The 17,386-nt window shown below is 40.5% G+C and overlaps 3 protein-coding genes across 3 annotated transcripts in view; all 3 read left to right on the top strand.

Moving 5' to 3' along the window:
• LOC6502091 (plexin-B) overlaps positions 1-16,560 on the top strand; it is a 61,194-nt gene extending 44,634 nt beyond the window's left edge. The window contains exon 6 of the mRNA XM_014904437.3: positions 16,402-16,560. The gene's annotated coding sequence lies outside the window, so the exon portion shown is untranslated. The remainder of the gene's footprint in view (positions 1-16,401) is intronic.
• On the top strand, positions 10,183-11,164 carry LOC123257770 (craniofacial development protein 2-like). Its single transcript, XM_044717749.1, has 3 exons — positions 10,183-10,404; positions 10,470-10,769; positions 11,042-11,164. The coding sequence occupies exons 1-3, from the start codon at positions 10,183-10,185 to the stop codon at positions 11,162-11,164; spliced, it is 645 nt and encodes a 214-aa protein (XP_044573684.1).
• LOC123257769 lies at positions 11,996-12,959 on the top strand. Its single transcript, XM_044717748.1, has 2 exons — positions 11,996-12,133; positions 12,240-12,959. The coding sequence occupies exons 1-2, from the start codon at positions 11,996-11,998 to the stop codon at positions 12,957-12,959; spliced, it is 858 nt and encodes a 285-aa protein (XP_044573683.1).
• Positions 16,561-17,386: the final 826 nt, after the last annotated feature.

Below are 17,386 nucleotides of genomic sequence, written 5' to 3'. Positions count from 1 at the left end.
CTCCGTCCAAAAGATGGCAGAACAAATCGTATTGAACGTCAGCTCCACTCTCTGCTAGATGGAGCAGGAGGGCGGCGGATGCCACCTTACTGTGATGGAGGTTTATTTGCAGGAATGTCAAGGACATCCTTTAGATTTTCCACCACAGTAACCTCAGCCTCGGTGTCGGAGCCTAGCAGTGAGTCCTCCCCCATACCGACGCCTCCAAGAGCCCTTGCCAAGTCACTCTCCTCTAAGGTGTACCCTTCCAGAATGTCCTCCTCCACATCTGACATTCCTTCTGGGCGGACCTCTTCGGTCGGTTCCCCCAAGTCTGGCTCTTGTGCGTCTATCTCCAAGTCGATGCCTCCTGGCTTAGTCTTTGCATCCGACTTGTAGATCCTCACCGCAACGTGCTCGAACTCGTACTTAATACGGCTATCAGCACCCTCCAGGATCCTCGCAGTCTCCTCATTTAAAGTGACTGCCTTTTTAGTCCCACTGCCTCCTCCACCTTCGCGACTCTCCAGTCCGCCGTAGGGAGTGTGGGATTGCACATCTTGAACATGGCCAGTATGGTAGCAGGGTCCGCCGGCTTCTCGGTCAGCCATACGCGGGCCCTCGGTTTGCTGGGGATCTTGTCCCAGTCCACCACCTCCAGACAGGCTCCTGGGTAAACCTCTCCAAGCGACGCAATCATGCGCTTGTAGAGACTTACAGACCTCGCATCTTGGCATGCTATCACCTTGATGCTACCCTGGTACCACCCTGCGTCTTCGCAGTCCGGTGGAGGTCCTCCGCTCTTGAGCATCTCCTCCATGAAGCGCCCATGCAGCTCGTTCACCACCCTCCGCCAAAGCTCCTTGGGAATCAGGCCATCTTTGGAGCCGTTGTCAAATACCCCAATGATGGTCCTACCCTTAGTAGCCTCGGCGAAGGATCTGTTACTCTATTGCGTCTGCCCCTTTTTCTTCTTAGCTCTGTCTGCCTTGGAGATTGACGGATCCATGATCCCATTTCCGGACATTCTTAGGGAGTTCCGTTCCCCACTATTTTTGTTTATATTTTTATTCAAGTTCATATTTGGACCCACGAGTAGGCGGGAAGGGGTTCGTCTATCATGACATAGCCCGCTTATCATGATAAGCCTGATTGAAACTGAGGGGTCTGTCGGTCCCCCAGAGTCCGCATATTAACGTCTGTGCACCCCCCGGACATGCATCCCTCGGCATATGCTGTTCCACCTTGGATTGGGGTGATTTGAGGAAGGGAGTGTTCTTCTCCCCGCCCGACTACGATTCGCCTGTTACCAGCCGCCCTCACGTGGAGAGTATAGTCGCACTACCAGCAGTGTACACTGTTACGGCACTTGAACTCATGCGTTTCTCCCCCTGTAGTACCCGTTGGCTAACGGCCAAGGAGATTGGTTAGGAGTCCCAAAATACTGAGATTACTTATAAGAAGCGAATGGGTTACCGAGTCAACTGCTTTACTGAAGTCAGTGTAAATGAGTCTGATTGTAAGCCATTTCGGATACCATCACAAAAAGATCCAATCAAATAAGTTGCTCCAAAAGCTCCAATAAGTTGGTAGTGGTGGAGCGGCGCGTCATGAAACCATGTTGGCACGGAAATATTATTAAACTACATAGGTTTTGCAAATGTGGAGTGATAAGTTTTACAAAAAGCTTTGGAATTGCTGACAATTTAGAAATGCCTCTATAATGTGCAGCGTCGGATTTTTCCGTTTTTTATGCAGCGGAATAACGTAAAATTCCTTCCACATAAGGGGAAAGATCAAAGTCTCGAGCGATGGATTAAAGAGTTTAAGGAGCGGTTTGCACAGAGCCTCGGCGCAGTTCTGCAGAACACAGCCTGGTACTCCATTAGGGCCTGGCGAATATACGAGCTTGACCTTGAGAAGATCGGATAAAACAATAAATTTGATCAAAAGATGGGCAAAATATAAGGTTGGCTGAATGGATATTGTTGGCCAAGACCTACTACCCAATCAAGATGCATCAGCAGGTCACGATATACAAGCATCAGACCTACTAGCCTATTAATAATGTATAATGTACGATAAGCATAAGCCAATATCCAACCTACTAAACCGGCACTAGTCGATGGCACCGGAAGCAGAATCAGCATTATCAGCGGGAAGAATGACCGACTGACCGAAGCAAGCAAAAACCAGCCAGCGAAGCCGAAATGCGTGTGGAAAGCAGTACATGAACAAACAATCTGAGTCAGCAGATTCAGAGGTGGGTGATCCTGGCATTAACCTTAGTTTTAGCACGTCCATAACATTGACCTTTCTTAGATTTAATGATGTATAATTTAGCATCTTATATAAGAGTTGTTCTTCTGAAATAAAGACAGTTCCGAAATCAGAGTCAATCGTCTCGTTACTCAGTGTCTGAACCACGGCAACCTACTTAAAATCAACCTACTTCGAGTGATCCTGTGTAAAACGGTTCACAAGTAGGACTCTCTGAAAGCTATCTACTTCGCGCGGCTCCAGTGTAAACGGACCACCAGTAGAACTTTTATCATCGAATCTACTTCGAGTGGCTCCTGTATAAGCGGCATACCAGTCTACTTCAAGTGTTGCTCCTGTGAAACGGACCACAAGTAGACCCCGCATTACCTAACCTACTTCGAGTGTTGCTGCCGTTAAATGAACCGCCAGTAGGACCGGCCGATAAGGAATAAGCCGAACCACCATACCACCGGTACTTGAGGAAAAGCACCCCAGGACTTCAAGCACATCAACTCCTGCCTAATCACAGCAAGCGTCTGGCCAACCCGAGTAGTCCCTTGCAGAATTCAGGTAAATTTAGTCAGGACTATTTACGGTTTTTGACTGCGTTACTCCCGTGAGTTCAAGTTTGACGTAGTTGCCGCATAACGCTCTACGGACGAACAGATATTATAAGTACAAGGCTAAGCCGGACTGGTGCTAAGTGAATTCGTTGTTTAAAAAACTGAGCAACGAGATCGTCCATTGTCTGATCAGTGTTCGCTGATGAGTTTTCAAACGTAAGCAGAAGAGGAAAATTTACACGTTTGCGCTTAGTGTTTACAAAATTATTAAACTGCTTCGGATCCTAAGTGAACTGAAACCGACAGCGGGGAAAATAACTCCTATAACATTCTGCGTTATGCACGTAGAAATTGAACCGAGCTACTAAGTATCTTGAAAAACTAACTGTACAGCCAGATGATTTATGTTTATTTAAAAGTCTATTCATGGCGTTCTTAAAATTTAAAAGGTGCTGTTGGGCCAAGCAGCCACCAAAAAATGCATGTAAAATAATTATAATATGCTTAGCTGAAACTGTCTATTGTGTCTAGACAAAATTCTATTCATTACGTTCTTTAAATTGTATAGGTGCTTTGTATACCAAGACGGATTATTTGAAGCAGACGGATATTTCCACGGAACGCTAGCGTCGAAAAATATATCTATATCTTCACATGCTAGTAGATCGGACCATTCAAATTCAAAAATTAATTTATTTAGTTTTTTAAAGTCAGCCTTACGGAAGAAACAAACTTTATGAGATTTAAGTGTAGGTTTAAGGTCAATGAAGCGATTGTTTTCGATTAAAACCTCAAGAGTGTGATGATATGGATCCTCAGAGTTAGAAAAAGTAATTCCATCAGGATCAGAAACGAAACACAAGTCCAGCAGCCGACCTAAAGAATTTCTAACGTGGTTAATTTGCCCGAGTGACATGTCGAACATGCCCGCAGGGAAGTCGTGGGGCAAGTTAGGCCTCTAGGTGAATTATCAACATTAGAGAGCATAGAATTACTAACAGCTGGTCACCATCACACAGACGATCAGAAATGAAACGAATAGCGGACAAATGTTGCCAGTATGTTCGGACGAAGGTGTTATGTAAGAACAGGTAACTTATAATGATTGACCGGACAAAATGATTTTACTACAATGAAATTCTATGTCACCAAACTCTTGTGATTTTACCTCTTCAGAAGCGCATTTGGAGTCTACAGAAATTAAGACTCCTCCTCCCCTTCGCAGTGTTCTATGACGTCTAAAAGCTGTGTACCTACTTGGAAAAACTTCGGAGCTTAAGATCTCCGGCTTTAACCAAGTTTCTGTTCCACTATAATGTGAGATGCAAAGGATTACAGTTCGGGAAGTTTACTACGTAACCCTCTAGAGTGGGCTCTCTGATAGGTAAGTGTTAGTGAAAACATTAGTTCCTTGAAGCTGAGAAAGATGAGGTGGAAGGTTGAGGTGAAAGCTCTAACATTGGAAAGGTTTGGATATTTTTTTTCTACATCGTACTTGACTTATGTTCTTGAACAAAAATGTACTCCGTCCAAAAGATAGCAGAACAAATCGTATTGAACATCTGCACGGCCACGGGTATTTTGAAAGAGGACGTGCACTAGACGGTGTAGGTGTATTTAAATTTTGTAATATCCGCCACCTAATAGTCAGGTTTTGTTTTGGCTTTGATGTAAGCCGAGATATCAATCTCAGAAGTGTCATGGGCAAGCCTTAAAACAAATAGAGTTACTAAAAGTGCAGCTTCGATTTATACCGGGGGTCCGGACGGCTAATAACCCTGTTGGGTGACTTTTAAGAAGGTTTGAACTAATGGGATTGGTGGTATTCGGAAGCCGAATTTTTGCCAGGTTCAACCCCTGGGGGTGGTCAAAGATATGAACGGCTGCATAATCGTCGGCGAAGTAGGCTGAAGATTATTCACCACAAGATCGTCACTAACAGCGTATTTCTTACGCTTTGAGACTCATTTAGCAGCTGAAGGCTACTTAACTAAATCGGGCGCACAGAGTGGGTCAACGATTTTGCGAAAACCTTTAACCAACTCTTTAAATTCGCTTTTAGTGTGTCTCATGAAAGATCTCATTTCGTTCTGAAATTACATGATTATTGATTATTAATGTTGGGACTTGTGCCAGCATCAAATAACATAATTATTTCTATTTAAGTCTCTCAGTGTAACTAGCCGCAGCGGTCCACTAATTGCCCGTTTTCAGCTTTTCCATATTCTTTGTTTCTCCCAGATTCGCATGCGCTTTGTTGTTCTTTTGTAGTGCATGCATTTTGGGAGCATTGATGGAGCTTCTGCGCAAGCTCTTAGGTTTATGGACTTGTAATTCGGCATTGTTTTGGACCGGCCGCGGAATTTGTTTTGGGGTTAAATTGAAATCGAATTGTGGATTGTGTCTTAATTCGGTCGCTATCAAAATTCTGATAGCTCAACAATTAATTTATTAATCATATTTTATTGACCAACACTTTTAATATTGAAAAACACTTTCGGACCAATCCTCAGTTGCTGGAGTACATTATGGCTGATCTCCCAGAGCAAAGACTCAACGATTGCCAGGTTTTTGGAGTCACTGGACTGGATTTTTACTGCCCATTTTATTACAAGAATATACAATATTATTGTAAGAAGTTCGCACTAAGGCTCCCGCAATATGTTACGTGAGTCTTCATTTGATTTGCTACCTAAGCCGTCCACTAAGAGCATGTAAAAGATCTATCCACATCTGCCTGTTTGAAAGCTTTAAAACGGTTTATATGCACCCACTGAAATTTCAGAAGATATTGCCTCTTTCAGAAGATTCTGCAGACCTTGACGCATCAATTTACTTATCGAAGCCAGTCTTTTCTATAAGCTGCTGTGTGTTTCGCAAATCCAGCTCTCAGCTGGCCTACCGTTGTTGCAGAAAACCCTACTTGGATGGGTTGTGTGCGGGGGCGGCTTACATATAAAGAGATGGTGCTCCGAACCCAGTGCGAAGTGGACTAAGAAGGATTTAGATTGCGAGGTGCATTTCGTGCCCGGTTCGAGTTAGGGGCCTTCTCTGTCAGGATTCCGTTGACATGCAGTTCTGAGTTTCTAGGCGAACGCAAGCCGTGAGAGGAAACTTTGCCGTATTGAAGGATCATTATGCTCTCATGTTTTGGCAGTTGTCTCCAGTCTCGGGCACCCTTCTCTATGGGTACGCCTTAGAACGATTAAGTCAGATTAACAATCTGGGTGTCCCATTAGATTTGGAACACTATTTTACCGACTATATATCTATATGGTCGATTTATAAAAAAATGGTCAAAAGAATTTAATGACCAGTACATAACAAAAACTTTATATACATATGTACATTCCGTCCGTCCGATTCTAGAGTATGGATCGTGTGTCTGGAGTCATCAATACGGAGTACACAGAGATCACATAGAATCTGAATGCGATGCTGGTTGGTCGCCTTTTGATCGGCTGGGCGGGAGGTAGGCTCTACGTATGCAGCGGGATCCGCCCGAAAAAAAAAAATTAAATAAATAAATATAACCATTCTGTATGACGGAATCAAATGGAAACTCAACCGTGCGGCAGCACCTCACAGGGAAGAAGCATGAGAAAGGCTTGTTCAATCTGTTAAAATAGATTTAAAATCGATGTGCCCAACAAATTTTTTTTACAACGAAACCTTCGGAACTGCTCTAATTGAATTCGAAAGCATCTTAAATTTTAGACCAATAACCTTTGGGTTTCTAGATTCTGAAGAAGAAGAGACTTTAACCCTAAATCACCTTTTACCCTTGAAGTATGTTGCCGCCGAAATTTAAATACTGCTTCGACACTTTTTATGTATGGTTCTGCAACGCAAATTCTATTGCCATTCGATCGGCTACCTGCATCTGCCGTCATGGGCTAGAGTTGTGTCGCTCTCTCCAGGTATCTCTCGGTCGCTCCGCAGCATCAAGCGTTAAGTCGCGCTCCCGCGTCACTCACTTCTTAGATCGGTCTATCTATATATCGATCGGTTGTATATAAAAAAAATCATCAAGTTCGAAAAATAAATTGTGTTTATATATTTAAATCTAACAGAGCTTTTTGTTCATTAAAGGCTGCATTTGGAACATTAATTAAAGCTTCCGAAAACGCTCGGTAACTTAACACACTTCTAAACAGATTGCTCAAAATAAGAAAATAAAGTAGGACTACTCCAAACAATTAGGCATCAGGACCTCTTTCAGACTTGCAGACCATTACAGCGTCTTTCAGGTGAAGGCGATGGCCTTTCAGGAAGCACTAAAAAACATAAAAAAAATCTAGCATCACAAACGGTTAAGTAAAAATCTTTAGTGATAGCCAAGCGGACATTGGTCGGCTCTATCTCGTGAAATCTAAAACAGTCTTTTTCTACACGAGATGGCCCAACAGGACATCCCAGCCAACTGCATTGAATACGAACTGGGTACTGGGAACTGGGAGGGTACTGGTATACCAATAGCCTCCTATAAAATTAAACTCAAGCATTCAATAGAAAGAACCCGCAGGGCTGGCCCAATATGTTATTTTCTCACATAAAGTTGAGATCCCAGCGTTTTCATGGATTGGACCCACATCAGCACAGCTATCAGAGTAATCACGGAGCTAGGCTAGTCAAAAAGGCACATAAATTCACCCCCCGGGATGAGGACGAAGTACTAATATGTAGTAGGAAATCTAGGAAATATATTAATTATCGACATCTTGGAAGTTTCAAATACGGTAACACAATGGAACGAAAACAGTCTAAGTGTGACGGGTTTTTCGGGAGACAAATCCGACAGTCAATAAATGATAATGTATACACACAGAAAATTCATCTTATATCAAATAAAAAAACGTCTTGACGAGGTAAAATAGCGGTGACGTACCCGCATGTAACGCCCAAAATATCTGAAATCAATTTTTTCAATTGTATTTACAATCAATTACACATTTAAAATATTCTTATTTGGCACTTCAACTATAAGGCAAACAAAACGGAAAAACATACGTTTAAAAAAAAACGTGGAGAATTTTTTTCACAAAAAACTATAAAAGATATTGAAATTTTGTAAAAGATGATTATTATATAATACAACTCTCAAATAATGTTACAGAATTTTTTCAGGACCTTTCAAAACAAGATTACGACTTGGCTTTAGATTTCCATAGACGTTTTTTTCTGATAGCGCGTAAGGTTTCTTCTGCAACTTTTTGTAAAGTTTTTGTCATGAAATAACAAACATTCGATTTAGTATCAGCTACGAAAGTACGTAGCTGATACTAAATGTCATAATTTTCTCCAAAAATGTCATCATTTAAAAAAATTAAATTATAAAGGCGAAAAAACGCTTGAAAATTCTTTATAACAATTTTAATTTCCAATATAAAAAAACTTTCCGTACTTCCATAGAGAAAGTATTGTTTGAAAGTATACAGAAAAAATCTGAGACCGATCGGATAAAGATTCTTTGAAAAATCTTACCGGCCAACTTGAAAAATTTTCTTGAAAAAAAATTTTGAATATACATTTAATCTGCTATGCCAGCCCCATAGCGCTGTTCTTTCTTGGTTGATTTAATGTTCGTTCTCGCATTTTTTGCAGCCTCAGACTTGGATTTCTCTGCCGCCGCGAAACGCCTACTTTTCCGATATACAAGCCGATTTTCATGCGTGATATACAAGATACGCTAGTAGTTTGACAGGTTATTTGTATATTTGAAAACCTTAACGTGGTGTAACCCCTTAACACACTTTAGTTCTAACGATAATATAAGTGACAATATACAGGCGTAGGCGTATGTTAATACCAAATATTAAAAAAAAATTTTTAAGATTGATAACACTGTGCGACAAAAATATTTTAAAGTTGATTTTTTCTTGTTTTTCACTTCTACTAATCAAAATAAGAATATAAGTTTATGGATTTGTTAATATCAGCCAATCATCTTTTACGGACATTTAAAAATTTCCGTAAAATGCCCGTTTTTGCATATTTCACATCAAAAATTTCATTAAAAATGTTCTGTAGGCATCCGGTCTGAATGAATTATACACCAATCGTAAGGTGTTGTTTTAATTAGATAATTTTTGTCCTAACATTTTCCAAAAGTCGTTTAGTTTGGGAGAAATAGAGTGAAAGTAAAGAAAATTTGAATTACTAATTTGGGGTTGGTGGAGACAATCTAGCCCTAGATAAAATATTTTTATATATTCACATTCTACTCCTAAATATGCGTCGTACCGACACGATCCGACATTTCTTTCAGAAATTGTTCAAGAAATTCGATTTATACAGCTTTTTCCAAATAAAGGCAGTTCGTCTGTTTGTCTGGTTATAAAAAAAATTTAAAAAAACTTTGGTAATTAAAAAATTCAATGGATTCCTCTTTTGGCAAAATAATTCGATATGCCAAATTTCATAAGGATCAGTGAACTATATACGATCCGCTATATATCTAATAATATAAGATGCGTGGCGCCACATAGCGGACTGCGACTCAACTGCAAAAGTAAATATACTTTGGCTCCGCCCGAAGTTAGCTTTCCTTTCTTGTTTAAGGGTTAGAGGGTTGGGATTTTCCACACATGTTATACTTGGTCAAAATATCTTATGTACAAAATTCATAAAGATCGGCCGACTATATCCTAGAGCTATCGTAGAACGATCGGAATTGGCAAACCTTTGGTTTTTTTAGATAGAATGATGGGACTTAGTACAGATTGCATTTTGGGCAATCTTATCCGATTTAAAAATTTTTTTTAGAAAATTTATTTGATGGTGAAATTCTCATAAGGATCGGACAATTATATTCGATCTGATATATATAATAATAATATAAGCTTAACTGCAAGGGTATATCAACTCTCATAAGGATTGGCCTCCCATCTGTTTATTTGTTTAAACAATTTGGTTTCACACAACTACGAAACAATTTTGGATTTTTAATAAAATTTTGGGGGGGGCCTCGTAGCCTAGCGGTTAGCACGCTAGCTCGCTAAGCATGAGGTTGTGGGTTCGATTCCCACTCATGACAAGTGCATGACCCTACACTTTCGGCTTGTAATATTTATACTGTGTAATTGTAAGCAATTCATAATGGCCTCTTGCCAGCTCAGCGGTAGCGTATTTGCCTACCAAACAAGAGGTCGTGGGTTCGATCCCGACCCCCGATAAATAAAAAAAAAAAATTATGAATTATTATAATTTCGCATGATATTTATGAAAAAAGTCAAAAGCGGAACTCCCAGATGTCGACAAGTGGCAGCCCCACTACATGGGATAAGTCGCGTCCGGCCAATCACCGGGCCGAACGAAAATAACAATGATTACAAGAACAAATACAAGTACAATCGAACCAAATGACACTCCAAAACCGATGACGACCCTTCGCATCTCGAAACGGACACGAATTGGACAATGCAACGTTAGGACTCTGATGGAGCCATCCAGATTGGCGCAGTTGGAGAACGAGATGGACCGACTGCAGATCGCAATTGCTGGCATCAGCGAGATGAGATGGAGTGGGAAGGGAGCAACAACAACATCACAAAGTAATTTAGTGTTGCATAGCGGAAGCAGTGATGGTGGACGAAATGGAGTAGGGATTTATGTGTCGAGGAAATTTAAACAGACACTTATCTCCTGGAACCCCGTCTCTGACAGAATCTCATCACCGCCAGATTCCGATGCAACGCCAGGCACATCACCATCGTGCAATGCTATGCCCCAACAGAAGACGCCAGCGATGACATCAAAGACGACTTCTACAACGCACTCATCTCATCCCTCAACAAGGTCATAAGAGGTGACATCAAGATTCTCATGGGTGACTTCAATGCGAAAGTCGGCCCCAACAACACCGGATTGGAATCAACCGGGCGGCATGGTATCGGCACGCGAAGTGACAATGGAGACAGGCTGATCGACTTATGCCAGACCTTCCAGTTGGTCATTGGAGGAACAGTATTTCCCCACAGGGAAGTTCATAAATATACATGGACATCTCCAGATGGAAATACCCGCAACCAAATCGACCACCTGTGCATAAGTAAGAGATGGAGGCGTTCGCTGAGAGATGTACGCAATAGGAGAGGCGCGTCAATAGACAGTGACCACGAGCTTGTAGTTGGAGAGATCTCAATCAAACTCCAACGAAAGCACACTGCCACCAGGGCCACAAGAAGACCGACCCCCCTGAATATACATCGACTCAGAGATACTACCCTATCCTCCAGAATGGCAACAGCACTACGCGAACAGTTGACACCACAGCGGAACTGCCCTTGGCAACAAACTTGCAGACTACTGAGAAGTACCGCAGAGGAGATGCTTGGCACGAGACAACGCAGCTGCTCTGAATGGATCTCGGCGGACACATGGGAACTCATCAGCAGACGGAATAGACTCAAGTCGATAGCGGATCACGACGGCAGAGCCAGAGAAGAACACAGGAATCTCTGCAAATTGGTGAAAAAATCAGCTAGACGCGACAAGAGAGCCGTACTGGACAGCATTGCAGAAAACGCAGAAAGAGCAGCAAATACAAACAACATGCGCTCACTGTACCAGTTGATAGGCAAACTATCTGGAAGCTACCAGAGGCAAACCCATCCCATTCGAGACTCAGACGGTAGTCTCCTAGTAGACGACGATGCTCAACTTGAGAGATGGAGGCAACACTTCATGGAGATCAGCTGTACAGAGCAACCAGGCAACACACAGCCCGACTTCAGAAGTATCGTACCCAACAGCAGCGTTAGGATACCCCCAACCCCTCCCTCAATCAGAGAAATACGAGATGCAATCAGGAAGTTAAAGAGCAACAAAGCGGCTGGAGAGGACGGCATATCTGCCGAACTCCTCCAGATTGACCCGCAACTAATGGCCGAAACATTGCAATAAAATAAAATATTAATAAAATATTAGCGACCCTGCTGAACGAACGACTTATGGAGAAACTAGAGCCAACAATTCGAGATGAACAAGGAGGTTTTAGACCACTTAGGAGCTGCGTAGACCAGGCAAACACGCTACGCACAATAACCGAACAAGCCGTGGAATGGCGTTCGCCACTATACCTTCTATTCATCGACTTCCAAAAAGCGTTTGACTCAATAGACAGGGCGGCGATATGGCGTGCACTTGCAAGGAAAGGAGTGCCAGTGAAGATCATCAGCATAATAAAAGCTATGTACGATGATGCGGATCTGGCCGTACTGCACAACGGAAAAATAAGTGCACTCTTTCAGACAAACACTGGCGTCAAGCAAGGCTGCCCTCTATCACCCCTATTGTTCAACCTGGTGATTGATGAGATCATGAGAGAAGTAAGCATGCATCTTGGCAACTTGGAGCTTCACACAACACCTTGAAGACCTAGACTACGCCGACGATATATGCCTCCTATCACACAGACTCGATATACAAGCCAAGGCGTCCGACCTCGAGAAGAGAGCCAACGCAGTAGGCCTCTCCATCAACGCATCAAAAACCAAGGCGATGCGGTTTAATAACTCCAACCAAGGTAGCATCACCATCAGCGGTAAAACAGTCGATTTCGTCGACCACTTTACCTACCTTGGCACCATAATATCATCCAGTGGTGGAGTGGAAAAAGATGTAGAGAGCAGACTGTGCAAGGCAAGATCTGCATTCGGAAGATTGCACCGCATTTGGAGAAATCAGCAAATAAGTAGAAGAACAAAGCTGCGGATCTTCAATGCGTGTGTAAAATCCATTCTTCTGTACGGAGCTGAGACGTGGCTAACCTCCCAAAGGATGATGACAAAGCTGCAGTCATTCATTAACAAGTGCCTCAGGATCATATGTGGGATATTCTGGCCCAACAGAATTTCCAACAGTGACCTGTGGCGCAACACGGGGGAGGCTCCCATCCATCACCAAATCAAGAAGAAAAAATGGAGATGGATAGGTCACGCACTCAGGAAGAAAACAGACAGCATAGTCAGGAAGGCACTGGATTGGAACCCACAGGGAAGCAGAAGAGTGGGCCGCCCCAAGCTTACCTGGCGCCGTACTATAATACAAGAATTATCCCGCAGCAACATCACGTGGGATTACGCTAAGCAAACTGCACCAAACAGAGTCAGGTTCAAAGTCCTTGTAAATGCCCTAAGCTCCCAAGCGGAGTAATAGGAGAAAAAAATAAATAAAATTTTGGGCAAATTTTTAATTAAAATTTTAAAACTAACCAAATTCAAAAAAAATTTTAAATTAATAATACGTATATTTTCAGAACCACTCAAGCTATCGAAAGCATCGAGCATCAAGCGTTGAGTCGCGCTCCCGCGTCACTCACTTCTTAGATCGGTCTTCAACCCTACGCACAGATCCCATATATGTATATTGTATTTGCTTGTTGTTTATTAAAGGCTGGATTTTGAACAGTAATTAAAGCTCCCGAAAACGCTGGGTTTTCGCTCGGAAAACACTTCCAAATAGATTGCTCAAAATAAGAAAATAAAGTAGAACTACTCCGATCAAGGTCTCTTTCAGACTTGCTAACCATTACAGCGTCTTTCAGGTGAAGGTAACCTTTCAGGAAGCATAAAAAACCTAAAAAAATCTAGCATCACAAACGGTTAAGTAAAAATCTTTAGTTATAGCCAAGCGGCCATTGGTCTAAAACAGCCTTTTTCTACACGAGATGGCCCAACAGGACATATCAGCCAACTGCATTGATTACGAACTGGCCCTTTCAGAAGTTATTCAATAAATTCGATTTTTACAGTTTTTTCCAAATGAAGGCAGTTTGTCTGTTTGTTAAAAAATTTAAAAATGTTTGTAAATTAAAAAATGTATAACTTTATAATCCAAAAAGATATTAAAACGTGCTTTTAAATATTTACTTTCTTTAAGACCAAACGTTTTATAAGTACCCAAAAAAAATACAATGAAAATAAATTCTTTTTTTTAAATACAATGAAAATAAGTTAAAAAAAATTGTCATGAAACATGACGATGAAAGAGCCTCGCTACTAACGTATTCATTTCAGAGCTAAAAAAAATACCTCAGGGACGTTGTGTTTCCACCACAGCCCAAAGACCTGCCAGCACTGGCATTATCTAGAAAGGCACATGCCAGTATTGAGCGAAGTGTGTTCGTTGCCACATATGCCAAGGCAGAAGAGCAAAGGAATCAAAATACCAATCTGATTACCAATGATGATTTACGGCGTAAACAAGACAACTGGGTAGATCGGTGGATTGCCACAGAACCAATAGACATAGATCCATCATCCTCCAAGTTTAGACATCCCCCATATTTCAGGCTGGGCAATAATAATCAAGTCCAAAAAGCACAGACCCAGAAAAGACCTAACTCTTCGGAGAGAATGACTGGCCAAAGGCGCCAGCGAGTTCATAATATTGGGCAAGCTGCCAATGGAGAAGAAACTCAAAATTATGAGAGTGCGGCTGAAGCGGCACTGAGTGCAATCGACGACGACAATGACCCATTCGACTCTAATGACCTTATCAATTTTTTAAAGAAAGGTCCCGCTTGCCTTTCATTGAGCGAAGGCTGGCGGAGAGAACTATGAAAATTCTCATAGACACAGGAGCGGCAAACAATTATATATGGCCCCTAAAGGAGCTAAAGAACGTAATGCTTGTCCACTCCCCATTTACTGTGAGTTCCATTCATGGCTCCAGAAAGGGGAAAAAAAAGTAATTTATGCACATATTAGTATTGTTTGAAAGTATACAGAAAAAATCTGAGACCGATCGGATAAAGATTCTTTGAAAAACCTTACCGGCCAACTTGAAAAATTTTCTTGAAAAAAAATCTTGAATATACATTTAATCTGCTATGCCAGCCCCATAGCGCTGTTCTTTCTTGGTTGATTTAATGTTCGTTCTCGCATTTTTTGCAGCCTCAGACTTGGATTTCTCTGCCGCCGCGAAACGCCTACTTTTCCGATATACAAGCCGATTTTCATGCGTGATATACAAGATACGCTAGTAGTTTGACAGGTTATTTGTATATTTGAAAACCTTAACGTGGTGTAACCCCTTAACACACTTTAGTTCTAACGATAATATAAGTGACAATATACAGGCGTAGGCGTATGTTAATACCAAATATTAAAAAAAAATGTTTAAGATTGATAACATTGTGCGATAAAAATATGTTAAAGTTGATTTTTTCTTGTTTTTCACTGCTACTAATCAAAAGAAGAATATAAGTTTATGGATTTGTTAATATCAGCCATTTGTAAATTCAGCCGTAAAACGCCCGTTTTTACATATTTCACATCAAAAATTTCATTAAAAATGTTCTGTAGGAATCCGGTCTGAATGAATTATACACCAATCGAAAGGTGTTGTTTTAATTAGATAATTTTTGTCCTAACATTTTCCAAAAGTCGTTTAGTTTGGGAGAAATAGAGTGAAAGTAAAGAAAATTTGAATTACTAATTGGGGGTTGGTGGAGACATTCTAGCCCTAGATAAAATATGTTTATATATTCACATTCTACTCCTAAATATGCGTCGTACCGACACGATCCGACATTTCTTTCAGAAGTTGTTCAAGAAATTCGATTTATACAGCTTTTTCCAAATGAAGGCAGTTCGTCTGTTTGTCTGGTTATAAAAAAAATTTAAAAAAACTTTGGTAATTAAAAAATTCATAACTTTATAATCAAGAAAGATATTAAAGCGTGCTTTACACCGTTAAAAAGGTTTTTTATATTTATCTATCTATTATTAAAAAAAAAATTATTTTTCAAAATTGGCTCATTTGATCTTATGAATATTGCACGTGGATGTGTATATTTAATGGAGAATAATTTTTTTGAGCTTGTGCATGTTGTGTGCACAAGTACAAAATTTCGTAAGGATCGGTCGTCTATATCCTATAGCTGTCATATAACTGATTGATCGGAAATGCTATAACTTCGTTGTTTTTCAAGTTAGAAGGATGGGAGTTTCAATGGATTCCTCTTTTGGCAAAATAATTCGATATGCCAAATTTCATAAGGATCAGTGAACTATATACGATCCGCTATATATCTAATAATATAAGATGCGTGGCGCCACCTAGCGGACTGCGACTCAACTGCAAGGGTATATAAACTTCGGCTCCGCCCGAAGTTAGCTTTCCTTTCTTGTTTAAGGGTTAGAGGGTTGGGATTTTCCACACATGTTATACTTGGTCAAAATATCTTATGTACAAAATTAATAAAGATCGGCCGGCTATATCCTAGAGCTATCGTAGAACGATCGGAATTGGCAAACCTTTGGTTTTTTTTTAGTAAAGATTGCATTTTGGGCAATCTTATCCGATTTGAAAAATTTTTTTAGAAAATTTATTTGATGGTGAAATTCTCATAAGGATCGGACAATTATATTCGATCTGATATATATAATGATAATATAAGCTTAACTGCAAGGGTGTATCAACTCTCATAAGGATTGGCCTCCCATCTGTTTATTTGTTTAAACAATTTGGTTTCACCCAACTACGAAACAATTTTGGATTTTTAATAAAATTTTAGTCAAATTTTTAATTAAAATTTTAAAACTAACCAAATTCAAAAAAAATTTTAAATTAAAAATACGTATATTTTCAGAACCACTCAACCACGCTATCGAAAGCATCGAGCATCAAGCGTTGAGTCGCGCTCCCGCGTCACTCACTTCTTAGATCGGTCTTCAACCCTACGCACAGATCCCATATATGTATATTGTATTTGCTTGTTGTTTATTAAAGGCTGGATTTTGAACAGTAATTAAAGCTCCCGAAAACGCTGGGTTTTCGCTTGGAGAACACTTCCAAATAGATTGCTCAAAATAAGAAAATAAAGTAGAACTACTCCGAACAAGTAGGCATCAAGGTCTCTTTCAGACTTGCTGACCATTACAGCGTCTTTCAGGTGAAGGTAACCTTTCAGGAAGCATAAAAAACCTAAAAAAATCTAGTATCACAAACGGTTAAGTAAAAATATTTAGTTATAGCCAAGCGGCCATTGGTCTAAAACAGTCTTTTTCTACACGAGATGGCCCAACAGGACATATCAGCCAACTGCATTGATTACGAACTGGCCCTTTCAGAAGTTATTCAATAAATTCGATTTTTACAGTTTTTTCCAAATGAAGGCAGTTTGTCTGTTTGTTAAAAAATTTAAAAATGTTTGTAAATTAAAAAATGTATAACTTTATAATCCAAAAAGATATTAAAACGTGCTTTTAAATATTTACTTTCTTTAAGACCAAACGTTTTATAAGTACCCAAAAAAAATACAATGAAAATAAATTCTTTTTTTTAAATACAATGAAAATAAGTTAAAAAAAATTGTCATGAAACATGACGATGAAAGAGCCTCGCTACTAAATACAGAGGATAGGGCCGACGCCCTACACGTATTCATTTCAGAGCAAAAAAAAAATACCTCAGGGCCGTTGTGTTTCCACCACAGCCCAAAGACCTGCCAGCACTGGCATTATCTAGAAAGGCACATGCCAGTATTGAACGAAGTGTGTTTGCGGCCACATATGCCAAGGCAGAAGAGCAAAGGAATCAAAATACCAATCTGATTACCAATGATGATTTACGGC

Source organism: Drosophila ananassae, assembly GCF_017639315.1.
Source record: "Drosophila ananassae strain 14024-0371.13 chromosome 4 unlocalized genomic scaffold, ASM1763931v2 tig00000061, whole genome shotgun sequence".
Classification (NCBI taxonomy): Eukaryota; Metazoa; Arthropoda; class Insecta; order Diptera; family Drosophilidae; genus Drosophila; species Drosophila ananassae.
The sequence above is the reverse complement of the archived record's forward strand: the minus strand, read 5'-3'. Positions and strand labels throughout refer to the sequence as shown.